This window comes from Lagenorhynchus albirostris, chromosome 5 (assembly GCF_949774975.1).
Source record: "Lagenorhynchus albirostris chromosome 5, mLagAlb1.1, whole genome shotgun sequence".
NCBI classification, from domain to species: Eukaryota; Metazoa; Chordata; class Mammalia; order Artiodactyla; family Delphinidae; genus Lagenorhynchus; species Lagenorhynchus albirostris.
The window spans coordinates 38,404,572-38,425,356 of NC_083099.1; the positions used below are offsets into that span (position 1 = coordinate 38,404,572).

The 20,785-nt window shown below is 38.4% G+C and overlaps 1 protein-coding gene across 1 annotated transcript in view; it reads left to right on the forward strand.

Annotated features, from left to right (window-relative positions):
• The window catches only part of LEKR1 (leucine, glutamate and lysine rich 1), a 273,743-nt gene that overhangs the window by 235,473 nt on the left and 17,485 nt on the right, over positions 1 to 20,785 (forward strand). The window contains exon 14 of the mRNA XM_060149884.1: positions 17,505 to 17,666. Coding sequence (XP_060005867.1) covers positions 17,505 to 17,666 — 162 coding nt within the window. The remainder of the gene's footprint in view (positions 1 to 17,504; positions 17,667 to 20,785) is intronic.

Consider the following 20,785-nt stretch of genomic DNA (forward strand, 5'->3'; position numbering starts at 1 on the left):
TGCAGCCTTACCAAATTCATTGATTAGTTCTAGTAGTTTTCCAGTGACATCTTTAGGATTTTCTATAGTATAGTAGTATCATGTCATCTGCAAATAGTGACAGTTTTACTTCTTCTTTTCCAATTTGGATTCTTTTTATTTCTTTTTCTTCTCTGATTGCCATAGCTAGGACTTCCAAAACTATGTTGAATAAGAGTGGCAAGAGTGCACATCCTTGTCTTTTTCCTGATCTTAGTGGAAATGCTTTCAGTTTTTCACCATTGCGAATGACATTTGGTGTGGGTTTGTCATAACATGGCCTTTATTATGTTGAGGTAGCTTCCCTCTATGCCCATTTTCTGGAGAGTTTTTATCATGAATCAGTGTTGAATTTTGTGAAAAGCTTTTCCTGCATCTATTGAGATGATCATGTTTTTTTATTCCTAAATTTGTTAATATGTTGTATCACATTGATTGATTTGCATATATTGAAGAATTCTTGCATGCCTGGGATAAATCCTACTTGATCATGGTGTATGATCCTTTTAATATGTTGTTGGATTCTGTTTCCTAGTGTTTTGTTCAGGATTTTTGCATCTATGTTAATCAGTGATATTGGTCTATAATTTTCTTTTTTGTGTGGCCTCATAGAATGAGTTTGAGAGTGTTCCTTCCTCTGCAATTTTTTGGAAGAGTTTGAGAAGGATGGGGGTTAGCTCTTCTCTAAATGTTTGATAGAAGCCATCTTGTCCTGGACTTCTGTTTGTTGGAAGATTTTAAATTACAGTTTCAATTTCATTACTTGTGATAAGTCTGTTTATATTTTCTAATTCTTCCTGGTTCAGTCTTGGAAAATTGTACCTTTCCAAGAATTTGTCCATTTCTTCAAGGTTGTCTATTTTATTGGCATATAGTTGTTTGTAGTAGTCTCTTATAATCCTTTGTATTTCTATGATGTCAGTTGTCATTTCTCCTTTTTCAGCTCTAATTTTATTGATTTGTGTCCTCTCCCTTTTTTTTCTTGATGAGTCTGGCTAAGGCTTTATCAGTTTTGTTTATCTTCTCAAGGAGCCAGCTTTTAGTTTTATTGATCTTTGCTATTGTTTTCTTTGTTTCTATTTCATTAATTTCTGCTCTGATCTTTATGATTTCTTTCCTTCTACTGACTTTGGGTTTTGTTTGTTCTTCTTTCTCTAGTTGCTTTTGGTGTAGGGTTAGATTGTTTATTTGAGATTTTTCTTGCGCCTTGACGTGAGATTGAATTGCTATAAACTTCCCTCTTAGAACTGCTTTTGCTGGGTCCATAGGTTTTGGGTTGTTGTGTTTTTGTTGTCATTTGTTTCTATGTATTTTTTAATTTCTTCTTTGATTTCTCCAGTGATCTCTTCGTTATTTAGTAGCTCACTGTTTAGCCTCCATGCATTTGTGGTTTTTACAGGTTCTTTCCTGTAATTGATTTCCAATCCCATAATGTTGTGGTCAGAAAAGATGCTTGGTACAATTTGGAAAATTTAAAAATTTTCCAAAGCTTGATTTGTGACCCAAGATGTGATCTATCCTAGAGAATGTTCTGTGTACACTTGAGAAGAAAGTGTATTCTTCCACTTTCAGGTGGAATGTTCTATAAATGTCAATTAAATCTATCTGGCCTATTGTGTCATTTAAAGCTTGCGTTTCCTTATTTATTTTCTGTTTGGATGATCTGTCCATTGGTGTAAGTGGGCTGTTAAAGTCCCCTACTATTATTGTGTTACCGTCGATTTCTCCTTTTATGGTTGTTAGCATTTGCCTTATGTACTATGTTGGGTGTATAAACATTTATAATTTTTATATCTTCTTCTTGGATTAGTCCCTTGATCATTATGTAGTGTCCTTCCTTATCTCTTGTAACAGTCTTTATTTTAAAGTCTATTTTATCTGATATGAGTATTGCTACTCCAGCTTTCTTTTGATTTCCATTTGCATGGAATATCTTTTTGCATCCCTTCACTTTCAGTCTGTATGTGTCCCTAGGTCTGAAGTGGGTTTCTTGTAGACAACATATATATGGGTCTTCTTTCTGTATCCATTCAGCCAGTCTGTGTCTTTTGGTTGGGGCATTTAATCCATTTACATTCAAGGTTATTGTTGATATGTATGCTCCTATTACCATTTTCTTAATTGTTTGCGGGTTTTTTTGTGGATCTTTTTCTTCTCTTGTGTTTCCCGCCTAGAGAAGTTTCTTTAGCCTTTGTTGTAAAGCTGATTTGGTGGCCCTGAATTCTCTTAGCTTTTGCCTGTCTGTAAAGCTTTTGAGTTCTCCATCAAATCTGAATGAGATCCTTGCTGCGTATGGTTGTAGGTTTTTCTCTTTCATCACTTTAAGTATATCCTGCCACTCCCTTGTGGCCTGCAGAATTTCTCCTGAAAAATAAGCTGATAACCTTATGGGGATTCCTTTGTATGTTAATTTTTGCTTTTCCCTTGCTGCTTTTAATTTTTTTCTTTGAATTTAATTTTTATTAGTTTGATTAATATGTGTCTTGGTGTGTTTCTCCTAGGGTTTATCCTGTATGGGACTCTCTGTGCTTCCTGACTTGGGTGACTCTTTCCTTTCCCATGTTAGGGAAGTTTTGCTCTATAATCTCTTCTTATGTTTTCTCAGACCCTTTCTTTTTCTCTTCTTCTTCTGGGACCCCTATAATTTGAATGTTGGTACATGTAGTGTTGTCCCAGATGTCTCTGAGATTGTCTTCAATTCTTTTCTTCTTTTTTCTTTATTCTGCTCCTCGGCAGTTATTTCCACTATTTTGTCTTCCAGCACAAGTATTCGTTCTTCTGCCTCAGTTATCCTGTTATTGATTCCTTCTGGTGTATTTTTCATTTAGTTATTTTGTTGTTCATCTTTGTTTGTTCTTTAGTTTTTCTAGATCTTTGTTAAACATTTCTTGTATTTTCTCAATCTGTGCCTCTATTCTATTTCTGAGATTCTGGATCGTCTTTACTATCATTACTCTGAATTATTTTTCAGGTAGATTGCCTATTTCCTCTTCATTTATTCTGTCTTGTAGGTCTCTACCTTGATCCTTCTTCTATGACATATTTTTTTGCTGTCTCACTTTTTTTCTTTTTTTTAATGAATGGGATTGTGTTTCTTACTGGTTGTTTGGCCTGTGGCTTCCAACACTGCAGTTTCTAGCTGTTGGGTAGAGCTGTGTCTTGGTGCTGCGATGAGGACTTCTGGAAGACCTTACTCTGATGAATATTCCCTGGGGTCTGAGGTTCTCTTTTAGTCCAGTGGTTCAGACTTGGGGCTCCCACCACAGGAGCTCAGGCCCGACTCCTGGCTTGTGAACCATGATCCCACAAGCCATGCAGGCAGCCATGCAGGAATCAGGCTCCTTGACTTCAGACTATACTACAAAGCTACAGTAATCAAGACAGTATGGTACTGGCACAAAAACAGAAAGATACATCAATGGAACAGGATAGAAAGCCCAGAGATAAACGCACGCACATATGGTCACCTTATCTTTGATAAAAGAGGCAGGAATGTACAGTGGAGAAAGGACAGCCTCTTCAATAAGTGGTGCTGGGAAAACTGGACAGGTACATTGAAAAGTATGAGATTAGATCACTCCCTAACACCATATACAAAAATAAGTTCAAAATGGATTAAAGACCTAAATGTAAGGCCAGAAACTATCAAACTCTTAGAGGAAAACATAGGCAGAACACTATGACATAAATCACAGCAAGATCCTTTTTGACCCACCTCCTAGAGAAATGGAACTAAAAACAAAAATAAACAAATGGGACCTAATGAAACTTCAAAGCTTTTGCACAGCAAAGGAAACCATAAACAAGACCAAAAGACAACCCTCAGAATGGGAGAAAGTATTTGCAAATGAAGCAACTGACAAAGGATTAATCTCCAAACTTTACAAGCAGCTCATGCAGCTCAATAACAAAAAAACAAAAAACCCAATCCAAACATGGGCAGAAGACCTAAATAGACATTTCTCCAAAGAAGATATGCAGACTGCCAACAAACACATGAAAGAATGCTCAACATCATTAATCATTAGAGAAATGCAAATCAAAACTACAATGAGATATCATCTCACACCAGTCAGAATGGCCATGATCAAAAAAATCTAGAAACAATAAATGCTGGAGAGGGTGTGGAGAAAAGGAAACCCTCTTGCACTGTTGGTGGGAATGTAAATTGATACAGCCACTATGGAGAACAGTATGGAGGTTCCTTAAAATACTACAAGTAGAACTACCATATGACCCAGCAATCCCACTACTGGGCATATACCCTGAGAAAACCATAATTCAAAAAGAGTCATGTACCAAAATGTTCATTGCAGCTCTATTTACAATAGCCCAGAGGTGGAAACAACCTAAGTGTCCATCATCGGATGAATGGATAAAGAAGATGTGGCACACATATACAATGGAATATTACTCAGCCATAAAAAGAAACGACATTGAGCTATTTGTAATGAGGTGGATAGACCTAGAGTCTGTCATACAGAGTGAAGTAAGTCAGAAAGAGAAAGACGAATACCGTATGCTAACACATGTATATGGAATTTAAGGGGAAAAAAATGTCATGAAGAACCTAGGGGTAAGACAGGAATGAAGACACAGACCTACTAGAGAATGGACTTGAGGATATGGGGAGGGGGAAGGGTAAGCTGTGACAAAGCAAGAGAGAGGCATGGACATATATACACTAACAAACGTAAGGTAGATAGCTAGTGGGAAGCAGCCGCATAGCACAGGGAGATCAGCTTGGTGCTTTGTGACCGCCTGGAGTGGTGGGATATGGAGGGTGGGAGGGAGGGAGACGCAAGAGGGAAGAGATATGGGAACATATGTATATGTATAACTGATTCACTTTGTTATAAAGCAGAAACGAACACACCGTTGTAAAGCAATTATACTCCAATAAAGATGTAAAAAAAAAAAAGTAGAACAATAACAAAGTGAAAACTAAAATTAGAATAGGAAACTAACAGCTATGTTAGAAAAAATATAAAAATAAAAATATAGATGAAACAACAACTGGAAGGTAAAACAGAACCACAATAGTAAAAAAGAGGAGGAGGAAAAAAAAAGTGGAAAAGGCCTTGGCTGTGGAGGGTGGGGCCTAAGCAGCGGTGAAGTTTGGGCAGTGGGCGGGCCCTATGCTTAGGACCCAAAGGGCTGGAAAAGGAAGTGGGGTGGGTGGGGGGGTTGTCGGGGGGGGCTTAGGCTCAACAGAACAGAAGCCCCCAGGCATGCCTCCTGCCTCTGGTCTTAGAGGGTGGGGGGGCCCCATCTGGGAGCCCAGCGTGCTTCCTGGGCTCCAGTGGGTGGTGCAAATGCCCTCTGCTCCTCTACTGCTCCTCCAGTCTGGAGGTCCCCTCCCACCTGCCTCTCCTGATCTCCCCGCCCTCCTTCCTATGCCCCCAGGACCCACGCAGCCTGGAGGGGGCTTTGGAGGGCGAGAGACCAGCCTGGGGGCTCGGCAGGTTCCCAGTGCCCGAGTGAGCGTAGCAAACGTCCTCTGCTCATTTCCTGATCCTCTGGTCCTGGAGGGCCCCTCTCGACCGCCTCTCCTGTTCTCTCCTGGCCTCCCTCCTATGCCCCCAGGACCAGCCTGGCCCAGAGGGGACCACTGAGTGTGTAGGACCCAGCCCGAGAGCCGGGCAGAGTTCCCCAGCTGATTGGGCAGCGGAAATGCTGGGCCCGCTCCCCCTCTGATCTGAGCCCCTGAGGGTCCCTCCAGGTGTGGGAACCCCTCCCCTTCCTGCCTCTCAGTCACCCCTCAGGGGCACCTGTCCTGTCCAGGCTCCACTTCTCCTCCCCCCTCAGTGTCCCCACATCCTACCGGTGCTCTTGGGGGTTCTTCCCATCTCCCTGGACGTCAGGGTCCCCCAGCAGCATCCGGCAGGCACCCTAGTTGTGGGGAGATGGCGAACTCTGCATCTTCCCACACCGCCATCTTGACTCGGAACCTCCAACATAGGCTTTTTCTTCTCCTTCTTCTCTAAAGCCCACACTTCTTTAATTACTTCTATTTTTTTTAGCCTCAGTGTACTAAGTTGGTTAGTCTATCCTTATTCACTTCCCCTACCCTTACCAATCCATGTTTAAAAATATGAAAAGATGACCCACCTATCTAGCAATCCAAAAAATTCAAATTAAAGCAAGGAGAGATTATTTTTTACTGCTTCAACTTTGTCTTGCGGTGAAAGTCTAGTGAGATAGTCTTTCATTTTTACTCTTTAAGGGACTGGAAATTACACACAGCCTTTTGGAGGGCAGCTTGGCAATATGTATAAAGAGATATTATAAACATCCCATCTTTTGAGTCAGAAATTTCACTGATGGGTACTTCCCTGGTGGTCCAGTGGTAAAGAATCCACCTTACAATGCAGGGGGATGCGGGTTTGATCCCTGGTCAGGGAACTAAGATCCCACGTGCTGCGGGGCAACTAAGCCCACATGCCACAACTACTGAGCTCACATGCCTCAAGTAGAGCCCGCTTGCCGCAAACTACAGAGCCCACACGCTCTGGAGCCCATGCACCACAACTACAGAGCCCACGCGCCGTGGAGCCTGTGCACCACAACTAGAGGAGGGAAAACCTGCATGCCACAACTAGAGAGAAGCCTACACACCACAATGAAGATCCCGCATGCCTCAAAAAAGATCCTGCGTGCCGCAACTAAGACCTGATGCAGCCAAAAAGAAAGTAAATAAATAAATAAATAATAAATAAATCTTTGAAAAAGTAAAGGAAATTTCACTGATGGAATTAGTGAAATGCAGATGGAGATTCACAGATCATTCCTTTCCCTCAAACTCCTGAGCTCCTCTTAGATTGACAAAATGAACTTTCCTGCCTTTGCTTATGTAGAAGTTCCTCATCTCTTTGGTCACACCCCACCAATGACCTTCAGATATAATCCACTGGAAAAGAAGTCTCTGCATCCATGATCCACTCTAGTACTGCTGCTTACTGTGCCCTATCCCTGAGGTGCTAACACAGCATGCCGACCAAGTTAGTGTTAGCATCTGACCATATAAAACTATATGTTCTTGCTTTATGCTAAGTTAATTTGTTGATGAAAATAAACATATGTGAGATTCTCTAAGTTCTTATTAAAACCATGATATCTTTCTAATAAATTAATTATATCATAGATGTATTTTGGCCTGTGTAATTTTCTTTAATATAAATGGACATTTCATTCTTTTGAGAGGACATGACTTTTTGTTAATAAGCCTTATAATTTAGCTTAGTAGTAAATCAAGATCCAGACCAGTAAAGCCAGCGAATGATAATTACGCTTGGCTGTGTTAGTTATTGAGACTATGAATTAAAAGTTCCCTGAAAGTCCTCTCATGAGAAAGGAGAATCGCTAATATGACATTGTCATCTCTTTCTTGGGTCATTGTGCCTTTGCATAGGAATGAAATGTTCCCTTTACAAATGTGTAATACACATATTAGAATAAACTTCATAACTTAAATGCTTTTAACAGTCAAAAAAAGTAGATAGCAATTTATGCCCTTGCTTAACTATTTTAGAGTATGTAAAAAGCATGTAATAGAAGCAATAGTTGCTGTGCAACAAGGATGGCACATTTTTAAATAACTGAGTATTTACTAATTATCATGGATTTTTGTTTATTTCAAGTATTGCTTTGATGTGAAGAAAGCAAATTAATGTGCATGCTGAACATTTTAAATTGGTTCCAAATGCAGTGTTGTTACTTTTCAGTTAAAATATTGTAATTAAGGGCTTCCCTGGTGGTGCAGTGGTTGAGGGTCCGCCTGCCGATGCAGGGCACACGGGTTCGTGCCCCGGTCTGGGAGGATCCCACGTGCCGTGGAGCGGCTGGGCCCGTGAGCCATGGCCGCTGAGCCTGCGCGTCCGGAGCCTGTGCTCCGCAGCGGGAGAGGCCACAGCAGTGAGAGGCCCGCGTACCGGAAAACAAAAAAAAACAAAAAACAAACAAAAACTGTTGTAATTAAAACATTTCCCACAGCCAGACTGCTTACAATAAGTGATAGTCACCTATTGACGATCACTTTATAGTGCCATAAACAAATTCCAACCAAATATTTTCTTAGATTATTACTAAGATAGCACATTATGGAACATTTTAGGATTATACTATTGACCTCATTTTAAACAGTACATAGCGTTTTGAGAAACCAATAGTTAAAACAAACAAAACCTTAATTCCTGACTAAGCAAATGGATTGATAGTGAAAACTCAGGGAGAAAAAGTTTACTTCAAGAAATAATTCCAGCATTGAAGGGTGAGGCAAAAAAAATCTCAAATTCTTCTTTAAAATGGAAGAGGCAAATGGCCTAATAATTCCTAATGTACCTCAGTGTACTGTTAATAGAATTAAAAAAAACAACTTGTAAAATACAATTTGACAGAGATAAAGTCGTCATTTAAAAAATATCAGTTTTCATTTATGTGTAATTAATGTATGGTTAAAATGAATATTGAGGGTACACTTTAATTTTTTAAATATGCCATGTAATTTTCAAAATTGAATTAATAAAATCATAAAATTTTAGGTCTGGAATAGCCTGCAAAGATCATCTGATTTAAACCCTTAATCTACATAATAAAAATAGTCTCTATTATTAGAGTGTTTACTATATGCCAAGCCTTGTGCTAAATGCTTTTCATCAATATAATTTTAATCATTCTAACATTATTATTCCCATTTGCACATGGAAAAAAATAAAGCTCAGAGAAGTTAGGTAATTTGCCAAGGTTATATAGCCAGGAAATGAGAACTGATACAACACCCCCACCCCCTTCAAAAATGAGAGCTAATAGAAAGTCCAAAATGTCTGTATTTGGCTTAGGTGGACTAACAGGAACCAGATTTACCCTCCTTCCTGAAACAACTAAAACACTGGAGAAAAGATAGAAACAATGGTTTCAAGACACTGGACATCAGGCAATGAAGGACAGTGATTCTTGGAGATAAGAGACAAACAAGATAACCCCTGTGATTGCCTTAACTTAGTGCCTTGAGATAAATTTAAGGCCATGGTACAGGGAGTGGGAATCCAGGTGGAGTGTGGCAGATTCTCTGAGTTGAGGAGACCTTACGAAGAGTGCAGGGAATCTAAGTGGCTAGAATTCACAGGATAGTGTTCTCAGCTGCACAGAGAAAGAATATTGGATGTCTACAAAGAATCCCCATTAATTATATGTATGCTTAGTGCATATAAATGGGGAAACTACCCAGAGCAAGGGAGACCATCTGAAAGGATCAGAGATAATGCTTACACAAGGCCAATAATAATGCCTGTTCTCACCAGCCAGACTGGAAAACCTATAATTCATAGGGTAGTAGGTAGAGTTCTCAGAAGGGTCTTGCATCAGTAGTAGGGAATAATTAGCCCTAGACTAAATGCTGAGCTGGTCCTGCTCAACAAATTTTAAAAGGAAGGCATTAAAAAAACTCAAGCTGATTCCAAGAAACTTAACTACATCCCAGAAGAGAGTTCAAGAATATTTACAAGAATACAAAAATATCCAGCATTTAACAAGATAAAATTCACAATGTCTAGCATCCAATCAAAAATTGCCCTGCATGGAAACAGGAAAATAGGACTCAAAATGAGAAGAAAGATCAACAAATAAAAATTGACTCAGAAAGGCACAGATGTTAGAATTAGCAGACAAGGACATTAAAACAGTTATGATAACTGTATTCCATAAGTCCAAAAACTAGAGGAAAAATTGACCATGTTAAGCAGAGATGTGGAAGATATAAAAAAGACCTAAAGTGAATTTATAGAGAGGAAAACTACAATTGTCTGAGATGAAAAGTATACTGGATGGGATTAATGGCAGATTAAACATTCCAGAAGAAGAGGTTAGTTAAATTGAAGACACAGCAATAGAAACTATACAATGAAATAAAATAGAAAAGAGACTCAGAACAAAAAAAGGGCATCAGTGAGCTGTAAGACAAATTCAAGTGGCCTAATATATGTATAATTGGACTCCTCAAAGGACAGGAAAGAGAGGACAGAAAAAATATTTGAAGAAATAACAGTTAAAAAAAAACAAAATTTGATGAAAACTATAAACCCACAGATTCAAGAAGCTCAGCAAACCTCAAGCATATTCAAGAAGCTCAGCACACCTCAAGCATTATAATCCAATTGCTCAAAATTATTAATAAAAAGAAAATCTTAAAAGCAATCAGAGAATAAAAGACATATATGAGGAACAAAGATAAGGGTGAGAGCTGATTTTTTTTTATCATAAACAATATAAGCAAGAAGACAGTGGGACAGAAAGTATTGAAAGAAGAAGGGTGGGGCAGGGGTGAGGGGGTGGTGGTGGGAGCTGTCAACTTAGAATTGTATACAAAGTGAAAATATTTTTCAAACATGAGGGTGAAATAAAGGTCTTTTCAGAATGAAAAAACCAGAAAAAATGTATCTCCAGCACACCCACACTATAAGAAATGTAAAAAGAAGTCCTTTATTCAGAAGGAAAATTATACCAGATGGAAATATGGATCTATACAAAGGAATGTAGAACACCAGGATTGGTAACAATATGGATAAATATGATATTTTTATCATTTAAATTTCTTTAAATTATAATGGACTATTTAAATTAAAATATTAATAATCTAATGAGATTTATAACACGTAGAAGCTAAATATATGACAACAATATCACAATAGCTGGGAAGGGAAAGATGGAAGTATACTATTGTGAAATTCTTTTTTTTCTTCTTTTAAGTGAAAATATAATTTATTGGCTCTCGTAACTGCAAAGTTCAGTGGTGGGCTACCTTCAGGCACAGCTGGATTCAGGGCTGTCAAGCTGGTTTTCTGCCAGATTGGTTTCATTTTCAGACTCAGAGTTGTCCTTCCTGATGGCACAAAGGGAACAGTAGCTCCTCCCGTCTCTTTTCTGCATTCTTAGCAAAAAACTCACTGTAGCTGTCAGATTCTAACTGAATCATGTGCTTAGTCTTGAACCAATCACCACAGCTGGCAAGACTGGGCATGTTGATTCATTTGGACCTGGGTCACATGCTCACCCTTGCAGGACAGATTCCCACTCAACCATATTGACTACAATAGGGGAAGAATGAATCCCTAAAAAAAAAAGAAAAGAAAATAACAAATATCCCCTCAAGTTTTCAGTTGAAAGATAGGCCAAGAGATAGGGCAATGGGTAGGCAAACTGACAATGAGCTGGGAAATACAGTGGACCCTTCTGGGGGTACCTTCCTGGCAGATTACCCTTCTCTGAGAATTTCTCCATCTGCCTCATGGGTTGAGCCAGATTCCTTTCATTTGCCCCACTCTGGCCACTCTACACCCTTGAAACCCTGCTTTCTATCCCCAAAGCCTGAATTGAATGGATGAAAGTAATAGTTCCTGGACCCTCTGACTTTTGGTTGGGGTTGGTGAGTATGGAACAATGGCAGGAGATCTAAGGAAGGGAAGAAGGGGTCCTTTCATTTTAGTTTTATCCATCAACCAACCATCACAGCCCCCTTTTTCCTCCAGCCTTATAGAGATATTATTGACATGTGACACTGTAAGTTTAGTATGTACAACATGATGATCTGACACACACATATATGTGTTGCAAAATAATTACTACAATAGGGTTAGTTAACATATCCTTCACTTCACATAATTACCTTTGTTGTTTTGGTAGTGGTGGTGAAAATACTTAGATTCTTATACAATATATGAAGTGATATATCACAAGAAGATAGATTGCAATAAGTTAAAAATATATTCTATAAACTCTAAACCAACCACAAAAATAGAAAAACAAAGAGTTACAGCTAATAAACCAGCAAAGGAGATAAAATTGAATTTAAAAAATAATCCAAAAGAAGACAGAAAAAGAGGGGGAAAAATGAGATGGGCCAAATAGAAAATGCATAGCAAGATAGATTTAAAGCTAATTATATCAATAATCAAATGAAATATAAATGGTCTAAACCAGGGTCAGCAAACTTTTTCTATAAACGTCCAGTTAGTAAATAAAATATTTTTGGTTTGTGGAACATACAGCCTCTGTTGCAACCACTCCACTCCATCATTGTAGCTTAAAAGCAGCCATAGATGATATGCAAATAAATGGGCATGGCTGAATTTAGTCTGTGGACCACGGTTTGCCAAGCCCTAGTCTAAATACCCCCATTAAAAGACAGAGATTGTCATGCTGGATGAAAATGCGAGACTCTACTATATGTTGCCTATAAGAAATGTACTTTTATATAAAGAAATATTTTAAAAAATAGGTTAAAAGTAATGGATGGAAAAAAGATATGCTAGAACAAATCAAAAGAAGCTAAAGTAGCTACATTACAATCAAAATAGATTTCAGGGAAATAAATCTGAATATTTAGAATATTACCAAAGATAAAGAAGGTCATTTCATAATGGCAAAGAGATTGGTTCACCAAGAAGACATAATAATCCTAAATGGTTTTTCACCTCGTAACAGAACTTAAAAATTAAGCAAAAAATGATAGAACTACAAGGAGAAATAGACAAATCTATAATTAGAGTCAAAGATGTCAATAGCCCTCTCTCAATAATTGATAGAAAAATATCCAGAAAACTCATTGAGGATATAAACTATGGAAAATAGTATAATAATTTATTTTGAAGAGATACAGTAAACACTATTACCAAATATGACCTAATTGATATGTATAGAATCCTCCATTTAACAGCAGAATACACATTCTTCTCCAGTGCACATGGGACATTTATTAAAGTAGATCATATACTGGGAGTAAATATGTCTCAATAAATTTAAAAGGATTCAAGTCATACAAAGTATTTTCTCTAACCACAATGGAATCAAATTAGAATTCATTAACAGTTATCTGGAAAAAAATCCCCCAATATTTTGAAACTAAATAAATACCAAGTCCATGCTCTTAACCACTATGCCATGTAGATGTGTAGGAAGACAGCTGTGTGGAAAAACTCACCACGCTGAGCTATGGAGTCCACCAGAGACACCTGGGTGTGCAGCCCTCTCCACTTCACGGTAGCTCTAAGATCTTTGTGAAGGCACTTAATTTCTCTGAGACTATTTCTTACTGTAGACAGTGGGAATAATAATTATTGTATGTTCTTTCCAGGGTTGTTGTAAGAATTAAATGAGTTAGTAGATGAAAAGGGCCCTGTACCATACCACCTAGCCTGTTTGTTACTTGGTGAACATTCTCTCCTTCCGCCCTCAGTTTACTCAGTTCTTGGCAGGACGTCAGTGCATAGTCTGATTCCTTAGCATTCGTATTTTTTTACTACAATACAAAGCCTAGTATTTGAATAGTCATCTACTTTTATAATATATTTATTCAGTGGTTAATTTAGAAATAATCTGAAGTATTAGTTTTCAACCAGTATTTGTTTTAAACTTTTAGAAAATAGTATAATTTATTTTTAGGAGATATATTTTGTTTAATGATTTATGTACATCAAATATAAACAAGTGGTCTGATTTCTACTTTGACATCAGAAACTCCCTTGGTTTTAAAGGGATCATCAAAGTAATCAGTGATTATATTTGGTGTTTGGCTCCACGAACAGTTAGAAAATGATATCAAAATCAACCACAAAGATCTCACTTGGAAAATAATTAGTGGAAAGATAGCATTTTGCACACTAGTATTAGACACAAATATTATAAAACTCTAATTATTCATTTCAACAACAAATACAAAAGGAATTAAAAAACAACATGCTCAGAATGCTCTGGAGTCATCAGAAGGCCTTCAGGGAGGAGACAGAGTTTGAGCTAGAGGAAGATATGGATGAATTAACATCTGGAATGTGTACACAGACAATAATTGATTTTTGTGTAGCTCTTGAACTCATATATTATTCATGCTGTTTTTTAGAGATTAGAATTTTTTCATGATTTTCAAAATTACTATTAGTTATTGTATAAAGCAGTTCATAACATGTATGCACCATCACCTAATTCATTTATTTTGCATAAACCTAAGTCCTGCCATCTAAGATACTTTAAACAAACAGCTCTTATCAACATGTCAAAAATGTAAACATGACAATTTGGTATGAATTCATCTTTTCAACGACAATATACCAGCTTAAGCAAATCATTGTTTGTGGGCTCATCACTTTGTTCAGACTCTTCAGATCGTGAAGGAACCAGTAGTGTCATCTCTCTGTGCTACAGAGTCAACACATTCAGATGGCTTTTGGCTTCCCACTGCAGCTTCCTTAAATGTTTAGAAATCCCACCTGAAGCTCATCACGTTGCTTCTCTTTCTCAGGTTGTGCAAATTAAAAATCAAATCAGAAATAGTAAATCACTCTTCTTTTTATCTACAGTGTTTTTCTTTCCCATCCTCCATCTATTCCTTCCTTTTTCCCCTTCCCCTTACCTACACTAGTTCATTCCAAGGAACAGTTCAGGGGCAAGAAGATCTCCTTTCTTCCTGACTCAGGTAGAACAGAACATTCTTCTCATTCAACCAGTCAGCCACCCCCTTTCCTTCCCTGAACTCTTCCTTTGTTTCCTCTTCATCAAGGGACTCTGCTGATTTGCTAAATGGCCTCTTCCCCATAATAAATTTAAAGAACTTCTGTTTTTAAAAGTTCTTCTCAAGTCCTTCTGTCATCTAATTTAGTTTGTCCTGTCCCACATAGTTTATGTACATCCTTGTTCTCTTAATTTGAATCCATATTTTGAAATATGTCTTTTTATCCTAAAATAACTCTGGCTCTACCAATTAACCACACAAGGAAATTTTTTTGAACACTTGATATTTTAGTACCTTGGCACACACTTTTCTTGAGTTTTTCAAAAAATGTTTGTTTACTCTTTTTTTTTTATAGTGTCATGGTATCTTGTGGGCTATTAACTCTTGAAGTTTTCTGAATGTTTTGCATTTGATTTCCTCCTTTCATGTGTTCTTGACTTGTCTATTCCAGTGTGGCTGGAGCGCAGTAATCAAATGGGAAAGGCAGTAAAAGTCAGGTTGGAGAAGTCCAGGGCCGCCATACATGCTGTTCAGGTTGCATCGTGACTAATAGCACAGGCCAAGGGAGAGAAGGGAGCTGGAATCCGGCCTGGGCTCTGCTCACCAAGTCTTGTGCCCTCCCCAAGGCTGTGTTCTTCTAAGGAAGGCATGCTTTTTTGATTTACACAAAGGTGTCATACGGGCTGATGGTGGTCCTGTAGAAGATCGTGTATGGAAGTTTGGATTTTATACTAACGCATTGAAAAACCACTAAGAAGGAATAAAATAATCCAATTTCTAGTTTGTGAAGAACACTCTGCTGTGTATCAGGTGTTGGAGAGAGGCAGGAATAGAAGTAAGGAGGCCACTCAGGAGGTGGTGGTGACCACAACTAGGGTGGTGGAAGTAGAGGTGTAGAGAAATGGATGGATTCGATGCATCTTTTGGAGGCAAAATGAACAGGACTTGGTGCTGGATTAGGTTTGGAGGGTAAGGGAGTCAGAAGTGTGAAAGGTGATTACCCCAGTTACTGACTTGAATAACTCGATGGGTGACGGTACTGTGTCCTGAGATGGGGAGCATTGAGGAAGGAACAGGTGGGGAGGGAATTGTATCAAGATCTCTGGTTCAGACAGTTTTTCTGAGATACCTGTGATGTATCTAAATGGCTACCAGGAGGCAAGTGAACACAAGTACCTGGAATTCAGAAGAACATCTGCTCTTTTTTCTGAGGGCCCTGAGGCTCTCCTTGTCTTTTGTAATCTGCTAGCAACACACCTGAACAGTTCTATCATGTTCCTAAATGATTATCGGTATGCTTTCCCCCAAACAATCCAGAAATTTATTTTGAGAGAGCCAAAATAACTCCGTGCATTGAGTATAAACGTAACTGTTTTGCCTTGATGCAAATGGTCAGTCCTATACCCAGTGCAATAAATCCCACAGACCCCACACTGGGACTAGTCTTCTATGTGGATTTTATGTAATTTAAATGGCTTCCTGAAAACTTTCTTAGCAAACTTTCTGTTTCCTGGTACCCTAGTTTCAGTATCCCCTTGAGAAATTCAGGTTGACTTCTCTCCTTCTCCTCTTAGTGGCCTGAGAATCACAGTCACAGTAAGTCATGTTTGATGGTTTTTCTCCCAAGTTATCTGGCATTTACTCCTTCTTAGAATTTATAATCATGGCACAATGTAAATCTCGAGCCGGCCTGTCACTGGGATCCCTTCTCTACTCCACTATATGGTCTCCCAGGGCTAAATGACTCCAGGACTCATAGATTTGTTCTCTCGCTCCAGTAGGCAGAGCCAAAGCCAATGGTTAAAAACCATGGGGAGAGAGATGTTGGCTCAACTAAAGGAAAAACTTCCTAATGCTGAGCGCTATCTGAAAATGGAAACGCCTGCTGGGGAAGGAGTGAATTATGGTTTCTGGTGGTGTTGAGGCACAGAGCAGACAATGATTTGGTGCAAATTCCACGGTAGAGACTGAAGTCAGGGTGTAGAAATAATCTCCACTGCCTATTGAATCCCTGCTTGTGCAAGAGCTTTACACAGATGTTTCATCTCATTTATAATCCTCATAACGACCCCCAAGGGAATTAGTTATAACCACATCAGGAGAGGTTACAGTCACAATTTAAGATCACACAACTAGAGTGGCAGAGCCAGGATTTAGAGCCAGGATTTAAACTCAATCCAAAGCCTTTGTTTATTCTTCCACAATTCATGGAAGCTTGAGAAAATGAACTAGGGGATTTCTAAGGTCCCTTCCAGCACCGTGATTTTATGTGAGTCAAAATCTGGATACTATGTTTTCCTTCAATCAGCCTTCTGGCCTCAATCGCATTAAAATGATAATCTTTGACCCCAAAACTGTCTGATCTCTATCAAGAAAGGACCATTTTTTAAAAATCGACATTTATTCCTTGTATCCACTCTTAGTTTTCAGCAGAACTTAGTGTAAGAGCCTCAAAATCTTTTGTTTTTTCCTTATAGGGTTGCTGGCAAGGACTGAGTTTACACCATAAATGTATAGAAGATTAAGCTTTTAGTATTTCTGAAAACTGTTATAATATATTGTACTAACTTCTCTACTCATTTTACAGGTTTTGATGGTCTTAGAAGATGTAACACTATTTGACCTAAGGTCAACTTTTCTGGCCCGAGTTCTGAGTCAGATTGTTTTTAAACATTAGAATTTAAAAATTAATATTAGGATTAGAATTTTTTAAATGATTAGATCCTGAGTTCTCATCACAAGAAAAAAAATCTATTTCTTTAATTTTGTATCTATATGAGATGATGGATGTTCAGTAAACTTATTGTGATAATAACTTCAGGATATATGTAAGTCAAATCTTTATGCTATACACCTTAAACTTATACAGCACTGTATGTCAATTATATCTGAATAAAACTGGGAGAAAAAATATGAGTCTGAAAATAGGCTTAATTTACTTATCTTAAGATAAAATGGCTCTATTTGTGTGTTAAATGCTATTTTCTAGGTTGAAGCTGAACTCGCCAAGGAAAGGGCCCAACATTTAGTTGAATTTCAGGAGCAAGCTCTTCTCTTTGAAGAAGTTAAACTGGAACTCGATATTGAAAAGGAAAAACACCAAGAAATAATCCAAAAATGTAAGAAAGAAAAAGAAGAACTACAAATGAAGGTCTGTCATTATGATGTTCATCATTATTTAATGGGTTTGAAACTGTAGATGTTGGTTATTTCCTCCTAAGGACACCACTATATTTATAACTCCTGTAGATTTTCTCATGGTCATTGTGCCTTAGTTTTAGGTAGATAGAATGGTTTGGCTATTCTCCAGAATGAATGACTGAGATAAATTATATAAGCATACAATCCAGCTATGTATGGTATTTTTTCCTACTAAAATAAACTTATTTTTAAAACAACATAAATTATATAACTAATAATTAGCATGGTTAGATGTTCCAATACCTCAAGTATCCAACAAAAGATAATGAGGTGTTTCACATAATTAAAATTTTACCAACAATTAAAGGCTATCCCCTTTAATGGCAAATATTTTCAACTCTAAATATTTTTGAATGAAGGGAAATATTTTTTAAATGTAATCACACCTCCATAATTTCTTTTTTTCAAAGTATCATTTTAACTTTATTTATTTATTTTTGGCTGTTTTGGGTCTTTGTTGCTGCGCACAGGCTTTCTCTAGTTGCGGTGAGCAGGGGCTACTCTTCATTGTGGTGCACGGGCTTCTCATTGCAGTGGCTTTTCTTATTGCAGAGCATGGGCTCTAGGCACGCGGTCTCTAGTACTTGTGGCTTGTGGGCTCTAGAGTTCAGGCTTAGTAGTTGTGGCGCACGGGCTTCGTTGCTCCGTGGCATGTGGGATCTTCCCGGACCAGGAATCGAACCCGTGTCCCCTGCATTGGCAGGCGAATTCTTAACCACTGCGCCACCAGGGAAGTCCCCATAATTTCTTAAGCAATGCATCCTAAACATAATACAAGGTTTCGTTAAGGTTCCCTTGTTTTCATAACACCTGAGAGTAGAATGTGTGTGTGTGTGTGTGTGTGTGTGTGTGTGTGTGTGTGTGTGTGTGTGTGTGTGTGTGTGTATTAACCAAGACCCAGTGGTGAAGTCATATTTTTGAATAAACTCATTAAGAGTCTATGTAAATTAGCCTTAAATGAGACCTACTGGCCTCTACTTTGGTGTATAGCGGGTATGGTACAGCCTTTTCAGTAGCTCACTGGGAACGATAGGCAGGGCTAGCCACGTGAGTATAGCACCATAGGTCCCCGCACTCAAAAAGGCCTTTCAGGTTTAACATTCTGCAAATGCTGTCTTGAAATTCTTAATAATTTTACATCTGGGGGGACTTCCCTGGTGGTCTAGTGGTTAAGACGCCCCCTTCCAATGCAGAGGGTTTAACTTCCAATGTGAGTTGGATCTCTGGTCAGGGAGCTAAAATCCCACATGCCTTGGGGCCAAAAAGTCAAAACATAAAACAGAAGCAATATTGTAACAAATTCAATAAAAACTTAAAAAATGGTCCACATCAAAAAATAAATTCTTAAAAAATTTTTTAAAAAGTAATTTTATCTCTTAATTTGTGTTTTGTTAAGTGAAGTCATATTGGGACAATGGAGTATGTGCTGGGAACTTGTAACCTGGCTCACCTTAGGCCCCTCCTCTTCTGGACAGATTCTATCCTAGACAGACCTCTTGCTTCCTGGCTCCTGCCCCCCAACCCACTTTTCCTGTAACCTTGTGACTGCTGTTGCAGTCCCCAGGTGGCTCAGGACCAGCAGCAGGGGAATGCTGAAAGGCAGGCCTCAACTTACCAGGGCTACAGTCTTTCAAGAGAAATCATAAGTCCAGATTTTGTGAGTGAATTCTCTTGATTTTTTATTTTTTTTAAAGGAATATTATTCAGCTTTATTTACTTATTTATTTTTGGCTGCACTGGGTCTTCATTGCTGTGTGTGGGCTTTCTCTAGTTGCAGTGAGCAGGGGCCATTCTTCGTTGTGGTGTGCAGGCTTTTCATTGCAGTGGCTTCTCTTGTTGCAGAGCACAGGCGCTAGGTGCACAGGTTTCAGTAGTTGTGGCACACAGGCTCAGTAGCTGTGGCTTATGGGCTCTACAGCACAGGCTCAGTAGTTGCAGCGCATGGGCTTAGTTGCTCTGCAGCATGTGGGATCTTCCTGGACCAGGGCTCGAACCCGTGTACCCTGCATTGGCAGGTGGATTCTTGACCACTGTGCCACCAGGGAGGTCCCTTGATTTTTAAAATGTTGACTCCCTTTTTAAAAAATCAAAACATGTTTGTGGCTATGTGAGCCTCCTCTCCCCAGGATAACCTGCTCTGTTTCAGTGTCAGCTCTCCTCTGGATGAAGGAGACTACTGTTCAGACCTAGCAGTGGCCCTCTTCCTTCCTGGATTAATTGAAGAAAATGGAATATTAATTTAATTTATAAAATTACTAATGTGGTAAATAGATTTCTTGTAAAAGTTATTCTTAATGTAAATTTAACATTTGAAACAAATTTTGGATACATAACTTAAGTAATGGTTCACAAAATCCTTGGAACTTTGGTCTATGAATGTTTTCCAGATTCTTCATGGGCTGATTTCTTGTACTAATATTTATGTGACAATATCCATAGCATAAATAATAAGGATATGTTTCATCAGAAGGAGTTTTGCTCTTCCTGGTCTGTTTTCTGTTATTTGTTTTGCTTTTTAAGGAGAAAAAAGTAAGTAATCTTTTCCCTTCTAAAGAATTTCATGACTTTGAGGAGAAGTTTCTCAAGTTATTCTTTCCTCTCTTTGTCTAGAGGTACCACCTTTAGAAGCAGTATATTTTCTAAGTATTCTGGTATCGCCTAGAACTGCACTGTCTAATGTGGTAACTTATGTGTCTACTTAAGTTTCAATTAATTAAAATTAAATTGAAAATTGAGTTCCTCACTCATGTTCGCCACGTTTCAAAGGCACAAGAGCCCATACTAACAAGCGAGAGCCTATTATGTGCATTTCTTCCCAGCTTAACGAACAGTGATATCACCTTCATAGCTTGGAATTGGCCATGGTGAGAGTATTCACACCATGGAAATTAGATATAAATCTGGCTTTTGTGTGTGTATGTGTGAGTCCGTTGTTAAATATCTACCAGCACACCACTATCAATAGTCACATGTGGCTAGTGGCTACCATATAGGACAGCACAGAATATTTCTATCATCACAGAAAGTTCTGTTGGGCAGGGCTGCTATAGAAGGTGTAGTGTCTAGGGT